This window comes from Bombyx mandarina, chromosome 15 (genome assembly GCF_030267445.1).
Source record: "Bombyx mandarina strain Sakado chromosome 15, ASM3026744v2".
NCBI classification, from domain to species: domain Eukaryota; kingdom Metazoa; phylum Arthropoda; class Insecta; order Lepidoptera; family Bombycidae; genus Bombyx; species Bombyx mandarina.
The window spans coordinates 14,358,432-14,372,660 of NC_143221.1; the positions used below are offsets into that span (position 1 = coordinate 14,358,432).

Sequence of the window (14,229 nt, forward strand, 5' to 3'; positions counted from 1 at the left end):
GGACAGTGTTCATCCTAATGTATTGTTTTTAGGTAAGCAGTAACTTACTCATACTCAGGTAATAGACTGGAAGATTAGTCGATCTAAAACATATTGGTGGTAGGACCTCTTGTGAGTCCGCACGGGTAGGTACCACCACCCCGCCTATTTTCTGCCGTGAAGCAGTAATGCGTTGCGGTTTGAACTAGTTTGAAGGGTGGGGCAGCCGTTATAACTATACTGAGCCCTCAAAACTCATATCTCAAGGTGGTAGGCGGCATGCTGTAGATGCCTATGGGCTCCAATAACCACTTAACACCAGGTGGGCTGTAAACTCGTCCACCCATATTAGCAATAGAATAAAAAAACATTCTAAGTATATATCGACGCTTGAAAGGCAATCCTGACTAAGCGACAAAAGTAGGTAAAATGAGTTAGATACACCATTGGAATCGTCTGATTTTTCTGCGTCATTTAGTATAGGTTTCATCACTCTATGACCTATGACATGTTTTATGTCGCTTAGATATGGTGTGATTTTCATAAAAATGCAGAGTTTTTCCTACCAAACTACAAAAAAAAAAGTTATTTTAGAGACATCCTGCAGTTAGGACATTTTAATAATAAGGTATTATTCACTTAGTCAGTTATTCATGTTTTTAAATTTTCATTTGTTTGTATTTATTTATTTTTACTTGTTATGAATTTTTTTTTTGAAACCACTTAGTAGATTGTACCTATACAAAGTAGTCGTAATTGGTACAGCTATACAATTTAACCTGAAACAAAATGGAATAATACTGAATCCTAGATAGTTTTACTTGTTTAACATAATATCCCTTTCCATCCGTAAACATTTTTACATGACAACATTTCTAATAACTACGTCGCCGTTCAAGTAAAATATTATTTTATTTGAAATTCTCTTTTATATTAAAAACGATTTCATATCATTCAATGAATCAATGTTGCCAACAAAACGGTAATCCTATCATTTATTTTCGGACAATAACAATGGAGGCGCTCAATTAATTATAATTAAATTGATCAAATTTCGAACCTCAAACCGATATCAAAACATTGTTTAGAGTTAGTCAGAGTCAATTATATTCAGACCATTCAATTCGATCTACCGAAATTAACTGATACAATTTTGTACGAGTATTGTCTAAAAATAATGGCTGCTGTTAACTGCGTCTCTAAAATAATGTTACACCGGTAAGAGTAACGCCATCTATCGCCGAATAGCCGAACGAATATCGAAGGATCTAGTAGCATCTAGAACGCTCGAGTATTACAACGCCATCTATTGTCAGATAACGGAAACACAATAATCGACTTGTGTGGAACATTCTCGATAATTCGAGGGATGTGGTACCGGCTATGAAAACGTTGCAGAGATGGCACACAGTTAGCCAGTAATTGGAACTACTCGAAGCGAATCAGCGAATGGTTCACCTGAAGTGAACTGGAAGAAGCGAATTGGGGGTTTTAAAGTGTTTTTGAGTGTTTTAAGTGCTAATACAGTGTTCACTTGTAGTTTGATGGAAATTTTATTTATCCCGAACCCCAGCGCGTAACAATAACATTCTTTGTTTTAGAGGATATTTGGTTCTGGAAGTAGCATTCACATATTATGCGTATGGGTTAATATAATATTATTATAATGCGGGGTGGTTCGTGTCTTTGTTAGTTCATTTAAGGCAATAAACGCAGTGAATTGAACACGCTTAAATAACCTGTCAGTATATGCATTACGGAATTTTTGATTGTTAATTACACCAACTTCAAAATATTCACTTTACTTGCCAATTTGCATGCATCCGACCGATAAGAGTACTATAATTTTAGTGAAATGGCTGAAAGAGTACAATAATTTTAGTAATTTGACCGAATTGAGCACGTTCGCCAGAATAAAATATTAATATTGATTGTTATTAATGGTGATTTTTATTTGGCTTTATCTTGAACTGTGTATACCTTATACCTTTAAACGAGCAATTCTTGTATTTTTTTTTTTTTTTTATTTTTTTTTTTATTGCCTTTGTAGGCAGACGGGCATACGGCCCACCTGATGGTGAGTGGTTACCGTCGCCCATGGACTTCAGCAATGCCAGGGGCAGAGCCAAGCCGCTGCCTACCGCTTAATACTCTCCATAAGCCTCGTTTGAAGAAGGACATGTCATAGCGCTCGGGAAACACCGTGGAGGGGAGCTCATTCCATAGCCGGATGGTACGTGGCAAAAAAGATCTCTGGAAACGCACTGTGGATGACCGCAGTGGCTCCAGGTAGTATGGATGAACTCTACTCCGGTGGCGGGCGGTGCGATGGTAAAAACGAGATGCTGGTATCATCTCGAACAATTCCTCAGAGCACTCCCCATGGAACATACGGTACAAAATACAGAGGGAACCGAAGTCCCTCCGCAGACCCAGAGGCTCCAAACGATCCGAGAGAATGGGATTATCGACAATCCGAACGGCCCTCCTCTGTATGGAGTCAAATGGAAGAAGCTGGTATTTGGGAGCCTCGGCCCAGAGATGGGAGCAGTACTCCACGCGAGGCCGGACTTGTGCTTTATAAAGCAAAAGTCTTTGTCCAGGCGTGAAGTACCGTTTCGCTCTGTTGAGGACTCCCAGCATTTTGGACGCCAACTTGGCTTTGCCTTCCAAATGACTCCGAAACTGGACATCGCTCGAAATGTCGACCCCAAGTATCCCGATACTCTCGGAAGGTTACAGGGATACTCCTTGGAATTGCGGCGCCATGACAAAGGGGTCCTTCTTCGCAGTGAACGCGCAAACCTGTGTCTTCAACGGGTTGAATTGAACTAAGTTCGATTCACCCCATTTGGAGACTCGCCCCAGAGAGTTCTCTACTTCAGACACAAGTTTTGATCGTCTCTCTTGCACCACGCTCCGAGAGAGACTCTGATGGCCGATATATCGCGCATCCCCCGTGCTATCATCTGCATAGCAATGCATGGCATCAATAGACAGCATGTCATTGATATACAGGATGAAAAGCGTGGGGGAGAGCACCGAACCTTGTGGAACGCCAGCGTTAATGGTCATGGTATCAGAACAGTCACCGTCTACAACGACCGTGATGCTCCGCCCATCCAAAAAGCTAGCGATCCACTTGCAGAGACCCTCGGGGATTCCGTAAGATGGTAACTTTGATAGAAGTGCCCTATGCCAGACCCTGTCGAAGGCCTTCGCGATATCAAGGCTCACAGCAAGAGCCTCGCCCTTGCTCTCCAAGGCTTCAGCCCACCTGTGAGTAAGGTATACAAGAAGATCGCCAGCTGAGCGACCGTGACGGAAACCGTACTGTCGGTCACTGATCAGCTGGCGATCTTCAAGATACTTCAGGAGTTGTGTATTTATAATTCGCTCCATCACCTTGGAAAGCAAGGAAGTTATCGCGATAGGCCTGTAGCTCGATGGGTCCGACCGGTCACCCTTCTTGGGGATAGGGTGGACGTGGGCGGTCTTCCATGAAGACGGAACCCTGTTAGTGCAATAAGAGAGGCGATACAAACGCGTTAGCGCAGGTGTCAGCTCAGGGGCGCACGTTTTCAAAACCACTGCGGGGATGCCGTCTGGCCCACTCGACTTATGGACGTCCAGGAGTCTGAGCTCCCGCCTGACTGCACACTGTGTGAAGCAGATTTCCGGCAGGGAGCTATCACACCGGGGGATGTTCGGTGGTGTGGCACCCCCGTCGTCCACAGTCGAGTTCGAGGCGAAGAGTTTGACCAGAAGGTCAGCCTTCTCTTTCGCGCTGTGGGCCAGATTGTCATCGGACTTGCGCAGTGGTGGGAGACTAGACCTGCAGAAGTTTCCTTCTGCAGCTTTGGCGAGCGACCAAAAAGCACGGCTCCCGGAGGGATAGCTCTACAATCGCTCGCCAACTCTAGCGACGTGCTCCGACTTCGCCTTGGCAATTACCTTCTTGTAGGACCTGGAAGCGGCGTTATATTTCCGCCTTTCCCCTGAGATGTTAGGATCCCGACGTCTCCTGGCATTATCCCATGCCACGTATGCGGACCGCTTGAGGTGTGCAGCATCTCTGCTGGCATTGTTATACCAGGGTCTGCTGCGACCCCCAACGGGCACTTCAGAGGAGGGAATAAACAATTCCATCCCCTGGAGCACCACGTCTTTAAGACGGTCCGCACAGACGTCAGGATCAGCAGAGGAAAAGCAGAACCGCCCCCATGGGTAGGATGCGTAAAATTCACGCAATCCATCCCAGTCTGCTGACATATACCGCCAAACTCTTCGATACCCGGTCGTCGTTCGACGATCAGGACGAGAGAGTGGTACGGCAGCACGAATAAGGCAGTGATCAGACGATCCAAGCGGAGCGTCGACCACCACACTGTATATTAATATATACGTATATAATCTGAATCTCAGAAACGGCTCCAACGATTTTTATAAAATTTAGTATACAGGGGATTTCGGGGGCGATAAATCGATCTAGCTACGATTTATTTTCAGTAAATGTTGTTTTATTCGTTATTTCAATAATCAACTCCTCCCGACATCTATTGGCGAATAATAATACTATTTTTCTTAATCGAGGGCAACTAACCGCTTTAAAGACACGACAAGATGGCGTTATCAAAAAAAAACCGAGAAAAGCTCGGTCATCATCTAGTTAACTTAAAATAAGTGAAATGTAATATGAAATAAATGTATTTGAGAACAAAGAAAAGAATTAATTATTAGCAAACAATGATAACATTTTATGAAGTGTCACACTTGTGGCGCAATTCTCATGTTTTATTCAAGAATTTCATGAATTCACTGTAAATCTTCCTTCCTTCGATTGACTTCGACGGTGAAGGAATAACATCGTGTAATAAAATCAAGCCTACAAAATTATAATTTGCGTAATTACTGGTGGCAGGACCTCTTGTGATTTTGTACGGGTAGGTACCACCTCCCCGCCTATTTTTGCCGTGAAGCAGTAATGCGTTTCGGCTTGAAGGGTGGGGCAGCCGTTGTAACTATACTTGAGATCTTAGAACTTATATCTCAAGGTGGGTGGCGCATTTACATTGTAGATGCCTATGGGCTCCAGTAACCACTTAATACCAGGTGGGCTGTGAGCTCGTCCACCCATCTAAGCAATAAAAAAATAAAAAATCTGAACTTTTTGAAATGAAATTTGAAATTAAAGTGTCAAAGGCCATTATAAAATGAAACTTTTTAGCATCGTCACAGTAAGCATTAGCAGCGGCTTTTGTTAGAAACAATTTACTTAGTGATAAGGCCTCCCGCATGTGTAGGTTCCACCATTCCGTCTATTTGTGCCGCTAAATAACTGAGAAGCAAAATTAATGTCTAAATTCCCAATATGGGTGGGCGGTATTGAAACAGGGTGCGCCGATATCATTTGCCTATAAGGATGAAAAATGAATTGAATACAATTAAGTTAAATATTTATGTAGATAAGACTGTTTAATGATTTCTTCAAGTTATAGACGTATTCACAAATACTCCGTTCACGGGAAAATATGTTATTACTGTGACTTCCAGATGCTTTGGAGACATCTTTTTTTTATATTTTTTTATTGCTTAGATGGGTGGACGAGTTCACAGCCCACCTAGTGTTAAGTGGTTACTGGAGCCCACAAATATCTTCAACGATATTGCTATCACTCACTTTGAGACAAGAGTTCTAAGGTCTCAGCTTTAACAGTACAAGGGCTGCCCCGCCCTTCAAACTGAAACACATTATTGCTTCACGACAGAAATAGGCAGGACAGTGGTACCTAACCGTGCGGAATCACAAGACATCGTAACACCAGTAAGACGCCCTGCCACTAATTAGAGCTTGGTAACATTTTCCTTTGCAATTACCTTAACATTAACATCAGTACAATTAGGTACTAAAAGTGTACGAAATATAGTTATATGTACTTATTTTTGATAAATCAGTTTGTATATATAATTTTATCATCTCTAGGACATGAGGAATGTAGTCCTAACAAAAGTGTTCCGTAAAGGTCACGACCCTCAGCACTGAGGAGTACGACGCACGGAGGGGGAGGAGGAGTATACATGATAAGTGATTGTATATCATTTATTAAGATCTATTAAAGCCGAGCCGATATTCAAATGCGCCGCCTACGAGATGACGCCTACTTATTTGATCAATTTCTGCGTCACACTAATAACAACATTTTAAAGTATATATTTAACTAGCAACCCGTCCTCGCTTCGCTTCGGAAACATTAAATTTTATTATTGATAGCTGGGTCCCGCGATCTTACCCGCGGTTATTCTTGTACCGCGGAAGACGCCGCGAGGCGAAGCTAGCCTAAAAAAGTAGCCTAAGTTACTCCTTATATCATGAGCTACTTATCAGTAAAAATCTTTTCAAAATCGATCCAGCGGTTCAAGAAATTAGCCCGAACAAATAAACAGACAGACAGATAGACAAAAATTGTAAAAAATGTTAATTTCGTGTATGTACCATAAATATATATTCATATGCATGTAGTAAAAAGCGGTTATTTCAATACTACAAACAGATACTCCAACTTTATTTATATATATAGATTATTTTCTGTTTCTGATCATCTTCTTTATTTCAGAATGCGCAATCAGTCCTCATCGGTGGCTCCTGTCAGGTCCCGGATCCGCTTTACAAGGCCATTGGTTCGATAATATCCTTCTACATACCTCTTGGAGTGATGTTGCTGACATATGCACTGACAGTCCAGCTACTGGCCAGACAGAGGAAGGGATTGGGTGCAGGATGGGCTCCAGGCTGGCTGGGTGCGCCTACTATGGGTATCTATATGCATGTGGTAGTAAATTTCTTTTTTTTTTTGGTTTACTAATCCGTGATTCGAGCATTCATATAAAAATCTAGTATTCAGATAGAATTGTTGGAAAAATTACAAAAAATAGTAACCTATAATTAATAAAGCAATTAAATCAGTTACAACATTTATTATAAATGACAGTTGTTGACAATTACGGTATCAGAGGCATATAAAGGTCACCAACGCTAAATTATCTTTTCAAATCTGATCAGTGTACTATTCGGTTAGTATATTATAGTATACGAAATAAAAATGGCTATCTTAAGTTGCTTAAAAATGCTCAATCATATGGCCTTTCCCGTTTAAAAACGGTGTTATTGTAAGAAGGGAACTATAAGCATCATTTTTAGTACAATCGCTAAAATGCGTACATTACCCGAATTATTTCTGTCGGTTTCTGAACTCAATTATTAATAGATGTTTCCATTATCTAAATCAATATTATATCGGGCACATATTGTCTCTAATTTGATAACGCACGGGTATTAAATATACATTACGTTTGCAAAACTAATGTAAACAGTATATTCGATTACCCAAAAAATATTGTTTTTGTGTGTTATTGTTTTTGTGTGGTAAACATAATGATACCTCTGTTCCGGAGTTTTTTTTTTGTATTTCTGTATCAGTGTCATATTTTTCCATCACTTCACTGATAATTCGCAAACGTGTCAATTAATTAATAATCGCAAACGAAACTCACATGACCACGGGGCCCCAAATTAGAATTTTCTGTATATATTTTTTCATTAACCCACTTATATGTACTTATCAAAGTAGTTTATATCCCACATGCACGTTTTTTAAAAGTGGAGGCTTCTTTAAAAAGAGCAACAAAATTTTTCATGAATATTTTATCAATTTAAAATCGAAAAAAAAAAACTAATTAATCCAGCAATCAGGAGCCTCACCAATAAAAGTATTGAAAGTCGCCATATTAAAACGAGATTTAGTTTCAAGGATGAACGTTTTAATTATTTTTCTGTTACGAAAATAAAAAGTTAAAAAAAAACTCGATAAGGCCCGTGTAACGAGCGGCCAATCAAAAAGCAAAATTAATACGTTCGAAGCGAGTGCTCTCCGATGGGAGTAAAATCCATTAAATCCTCATCACTCTCGTATGACTGCAGCATATTGTAATACTGTATTTGCTTAACAAGGAATTTTATTTAAAACGGTATCGATCATCTATCTATATATCTATAATCTATATATATATATATATATATATATATATATCTATATATAAAAGAAAGTCGTGTTAGTTACACTATTTATAACTCAGGAACGGCTGAACTGATTTGGCTGAAAATTGGTGAGGAGGTAGTTTAAAACCAGGAGAAGGACATAGGATACTTTTTATCATGTTCCCGTGGGACGCCACATAAAACGTGGTATAACAAAACGCAACTGATATGGAATAACAAAACGCAACTGACAGCTAAACGTAATATATTCTATGGTTAGTTATAGTAGAATTTTTAAGTTGACCGGTTGATGTGTTTGAAACAAACCGTGTGGCGAAACAAAGTTCGCCGGGTCCACAAGTAAGTATATAAAAATGAATTGCTGTTCGTTAGTCTCGCTAAAACTCGAGAACGGCTGGACCGATTTGGCTAATTTTAGTCTTAAATGATTTGTGGAAGTCCAGAGAAGGTTTACAGGGTAGATAAATATGAAAATGATCGGAATTAAATAAAAATAACAATTTTGTTTTTACTTTGATGTGTCCCCCGTCGGACAGATTCCTTTTGTTTATTTTATGTTTATTTGATACAAAAGTTTAGGTATTTTATTTATCGATTGAGGCACTACCAAGTCTGCCGGGTCAGCTAGTCACGTATAAAATTACATTTTTTTGATTCTATTGGTCTCAGCATTCAACCACAGTGCAAACTTGTTTCTACCCATCGAACTTTTTTTTTTATTGCTTAGCTGGGTAGACGAGCTCACAGTCCACCTGGTGTTAAGTGATTATTGGAGCCCATAGACATCAACAACGTAAATGCGCCACCCACCTTGAGATATAAGTTCTAAGGTCTCAAGTATAGTTACAACGGCTGCCCCACACTTCAAACCGAAACGCATTACTGCTTCACGGCAGAAATAGGCAGGGTGGTGGTACCTACCCGCGTAGACTCTTAAGAGGTCCTACCACCAGTAAAAAAGTGTGTTGCAGTGTGTATTCATTATGAGAAAGTAAGCTCATGCCAACAGTCCGAGCGTCCACTCCTGGTATAGCCCATTGGGATTCCAAACGGATTTACCCCATTATCATGCCCATTTCTACCACAAATCGTTTCGTATCGGCTTCAAGGTTTAATCAGCCCGTATTCATAGAACACATTTTTAACATGTTATATCTCATTCGGTCGAGGCGTGTTGTGACATTTGGCTTCAATGACCATGCGATTGTCATGGTTATGAAAGCGAATTCAGCGTCTTGCAGTCGTAGGAGGGCCCCAGATACAGTTGCAGAATAAAAAAATTGAAATATACTTTTTCATAATTTTCAAATTCTTTCTTTTTTTTGTTATTTATTGCTTAGATGGGTGGACTAACTCACAGCCCACCTGGTGTTAAGTGGTTACTGGAGCCCATAGACATTACAAATATAGTTAAATATAGTTACAAATATTCAAACAAATCATGTCTATTTTGACGTTGGGCTTAGATATTTAGCTTAGATATTTAATATATCAACGACGGAAAATCTCATCGAACACATAGTTGTCAAGGAGACGATGTCACGGCGTTCTTGATGTGAAGCGGTTAATCGCAACGTGAATTCCAGCGCCCTAAGACTAGCTTTTAGTGTCGTATAGTGTTAAGCACGAAGACAGTCCTTCGAATTAGAATAGCAATTCTGATGTAAGAAATCATCAGCATGTCCCTACCAGAAGCTCTGTCACATGCCTTGGTAGCAGGACTTGGGATGAGAACTATGAGATTTAAGAAAAAGTGCTTTTGACTTATAGCCGGCATACTTTGATTACGATTCTCTCTGACCTTGTTATTAGAATTTATTAGTGCCACAAGAATGGAGAAGACCCAGGAGGTCTAAGCGATTACTGGATCATGCAGATACATTCAGTTATAAAACACAAGTCTTGGTTGCATTGGTACAGAAGTGGTTCTTCTATCTAGAGCCTAGTTCTGCTACCTAGAGCCCATGATATCTTCGCGGCCATCAGGCCGGCCGAAGTCAATGGTGTACGTTTGTATGAACACGTACCGTGCCTTTTTTTTTGGTCAGGAGGAAATCGCCGGACATCCGCCCTCCACTGGAGATGGCGGGTACCTTACGACCATACTCATATTCTAGTTCAAAAGCAATTTCCTGATACTATCTATTAAAAGTCGTCGTGGCCTAAAGAATAAGACGTCCGGTGCATTCGTGTTCAGCGATACATCGGTGTTCGAATCCCAGGCGCTTACCAATTTTTCTAATGAAATACGTACTCAACAAGTTTTTACGATTGACTTTCACGGTGAAGGAATAACATCGTGTGATAAAAATCAAACCCGCAAAATTATAATTTGCGTAGTTACTAGTGGTATTTTTTTTAATGCCCTTGTAGGCAGACGAGCATACTGCCTACCTGATGGTGAGTGGTTACCGTCGCCCATGGACCTTAGCAATGCCAGGGGCAGAGCCAAGCCGCTGCCTACCTGGTAGGACCTCTTGTGAGTCCGCACGGGTAGGTACCACCACCCTGCCTATTTCTGCCGTGAAGCAGTAATGCGTTTCGGTTTGAAAGGTAGGGCAGCCGTTGTAACTACTTATATACTTGAGACCATAGAACTTATATCTCAATATGGGTGGCGCATTTACGTCATAGATGTCTATGAGCTCGAGTAACCACTTAACACCAGGTGGGCTGTGAGCTCGTTCACCCATCTTAGCAATAAATAAAAAAAAGATACAAAGACAACACATAAATACGTAAACTTAATTATGACACCTGAAATAATATGACACCTGAAAATTACTCTTCAAGCTACAGCTTCTCATTTACAAACTACTTATTTGTACAGCTGTGTACTCGCTCGGAGTACAAAATTTGTTTTTGTTGTTTACCTTCAAATTGTCTATAGTCTGTAGCGTTTTTTTGTCATTTACGACCTCGAAAATGGCTTTTAAAAGTATAATTAGTCATTACTTGTATTAAACCAAGGCCAACATGTGGTATGTATATGCTAATATGACAGACAGACTCACCCAGAAATCATTGAACAATTAATTGACATTTTGTTTTGATGTAATGATAATGACATTAATGACATTTACGGTTCAATATCGCGTTTTTTACATTGTCATTGCATCCGTCAAAGATGTCCGTGAACACGGAAAACCGCTGTAAAATAAAAGAAACGACGGCAATAATCTATACTTCTATATTATCTATATATTTTTTTATATTATAAAGAGGAAAGATTTGTTTGTTTGTATTGAATAGGCTCCGAAACTACTGAACCGATTTAAAAAAATCTTTCACTGTTTGAAAACCACAGTATTCCCGAGTGACATAGGCTATAATCTTTTTTGAAAAAAATTAGAGATCCTTACTAAAACTCCAATAATTTAACCCAAGGTGTAAAAAAATTACCTAAAATATTCTTTACATCGCGTGCTCTCCGAAAACGATTGATGATAGAAAATTAAATAATGTACTACGACTTTGTAGAACACATTATTATTTACAGAAAGTGTCGCGACAGCATCTAACAATTATAGTTATGCCGCAATAAGTGTTCTTTTATTTAAAAAATTAAAACAACGTCAAATATCGTTGAAATTTTTATTAAAGACCCGAGCGGAGCCGGAGCGGGCCGCTTGTATAATATAATGATAGCAAGTGTTATTGTCATTATATTATAATTTTCACGTGTATACGCGAGAATTACTGGTGGTAGGACCTCTTGTGAGTCCACACGGGTAAGTACCACCGCCTTGCCTATTTCTGCCGTGAAGCAGTAATGCGTTTCGGTTTGAAGGGTAGGGCAGCCGTTGTAACTATACTTGAGTGAGACCTTAGAACTTATGTCTCAAGATGGGTGGCGCATTTACGTTGTAGATGTCTATGGGCTATACTAACCACTTAACACCAGGTGGGCTGTCAGCTCGTTCACACATCAAAGCAAAAAAAAAATTAACCGTATAAGCGTTGATTATGTACACTCATGAAAAAATAGAAATATTGATACCAGCAAATTTCAAAAGTATTATGGTGTAATCTGTGACGGCTCTTTATCACTCCTAAACTTTTGTCGGAGTTTCCATTAATGTAAAGCACCCAATTTTTTTTAATTGGAAACATATAACGCACGTTCACCAGTCCTAATTTAAGATTCCCTGTGCTATAATATAAGTACCAGAGACTGACAAATGCACATACGTTTAAATACATATATCGATAATAAACACACAGACAAAGAGCAAACCGTACTGTTCATTACACAATTTTTGCCCGACGTGGGAATCGAACCCAAGACCCTCGGCGCAACAGTCAGAGCCTCAATTACTGCGCCACCGAGTCAGTCTTATATAGACCTATTGTATTTATATTATCTGAACAGAACTTGCGCCATCGAGTCAGTCTTAAGCTTATTTTATATCTGAACAGTAATTACTGGTGGTACTCTCTAGGTCGCCGATGCACGTGGCGAAGGATCCTTGGTCCCAGGAGTGGTACACCTCAGCATTCGGCGGCCTCCACTGAAACCGAACTACCGCCGATCGACACCAGAGATCTATGGCTTCAGGATTCGAGGTGCGTATTCAAAATAATGGCCATAATTTGTTAAGAAGCCAAATGCTGACAATCGATGTTTTGCTTTCGTTGTAAAATTTTGTCATGTTAATTTATTCCCGTTGCATAAAATAATATATATGTTACCGGAAATGTATGTAATCCGTCATTGTATACAATTCCTAGGAAATGTATGTAATTCCTAAAATCGCACGGAAATGTGTGAAATAAATTATATTATACTTACACATTACACATTTCCTAGGAAATCTATACATTTCCAAAATAGCAATTGGAAATGTAAAACATTTAAGATATTGGTGGGTACGCGGGGACAGCGGGACGAGTCTTGCACTACGGTCCGTTGCCAACTTGCAATCCACTGGAACCGGCCAGGGATTTAAGAAGTGCCTTTGCAAGAAAAACTGTGCTACAGCAAGATGTCTGTGTTTTAAAAATAAAGTACTATGTACTTCCAAATGCCATTCGAGCTTACCCTGCAAAAATAAATAGCTATATGGACTGACAAACTAATATAATATAAAGATTTACTTTTGTACTTTGACATTTATAATTACTTAATTACCAGACTGATTACTTGCCAAATGAAAATTTGATTTTATAAGAATAAATATAAGTTGATTTTGTGATACGTTAAAAGTTAATAGATAGTTGATTTTAGAAGTTTTAATTAGTAAGATAATATGAATATATTATTATTATTTTACGGTATGACAAAAAAATATTATTAACAACGTGTTTTATTACAGAAAGCATTTACTTTATACATTTCCTAATACGATATTGGAATTATATACAATTCCGAGGAAATTTATACATTTCCTAGGATATCTATACATTAAATAGTTTTTCAAACAATATTTTATACATTTCCTAAATAGTATCGGAATTGTACACATTTCCTAGGATTTGTATACAATTCCTTGATTTCATACATTTCCGGTAACATATATATATCTATACATATAAATAAAATTGGAGTGTCTGTTTAATAATATTGAAATAACCGCTTTTTACTACATGCATAGGAATATATATCCGGTGCATTTACCAAAATAACATTTTTTTGCAATTTTTGTCTGTCTGTCTGTCTGTTTGTTCCAGCAATTCTCTAGAACGGCTGGACTGGTTTTGACGTGACTCTCACTGATAGGTAGCTGATGATATACGGAGTATCTTAGGCTACTTTTTTTAGTCTAGCTTCGCTTAGCCTGCGGCGTCACCTGCGGTACGACAATAGCCGCGGGTAACATCGCGGGACTCGGCTAGTTTATAAATAGTATCTATGTATAAGTATTAATACGTGAAGCAAAAGCTTTGTACCCCTTTTTACGAAAATTGCGCGAATGGAAGAGTATGAAATTTCCCATACTTACAGAGAATATAGAGAAGGAGTGCAGAATGCTAACTTTTTAATCTTTTTTAAATTTTTCATAAAAATACATTAATTTAATAAAAAAAGCATTACACACATTATCATGTGTTTGACACACACGTACATACATTTAAATACCCTTTTGTTTATTATTAGTCTGTGATCGAATTGAGAATAGAGTAATATTGTTTGTCTTTAATATTATTTGTCTATAGTGTAGTTTTGACGAAATATGTGATTTTAGAAGTAAAGT

At 39.0% G+C, this 14,229-nt stretch overlaps 1 protein-coding gene across 5 annotated transcripts in view; it reads left to right on the top strand.

Annotated features, from left to right (window-relative positions):
* The window catches only part of 5-HT2B (5-hydroxytryptamine receptor 2B), a 108,344-nt gene that overhangs the window by 69,853 nt on the left and 24,262 nt on the right, over positions 1–14,229 (top strand). For 2 of the 5 annotated variants that reach the window (XM_028181875.2, XM_089733418.1), the window contains exons 5-6: positions 6,594–6,792; positions 12,478–12,601. In XM_028181875.2, the coding sequence (XP_028037676.2) occupies positions 6,594–6,792; positions 12,478–12,601 (323 nt within the window). Of the gene's footprint in view, positions 1–6,593; positions 6,810–12,477; positions 12,602–14,229 lie in introns of all 5 variants that reach the window. The other 3 variants (XM_089733417.1, XM_089733419.1, XM_089733420.1) reach the window with 2 other exon arrangements.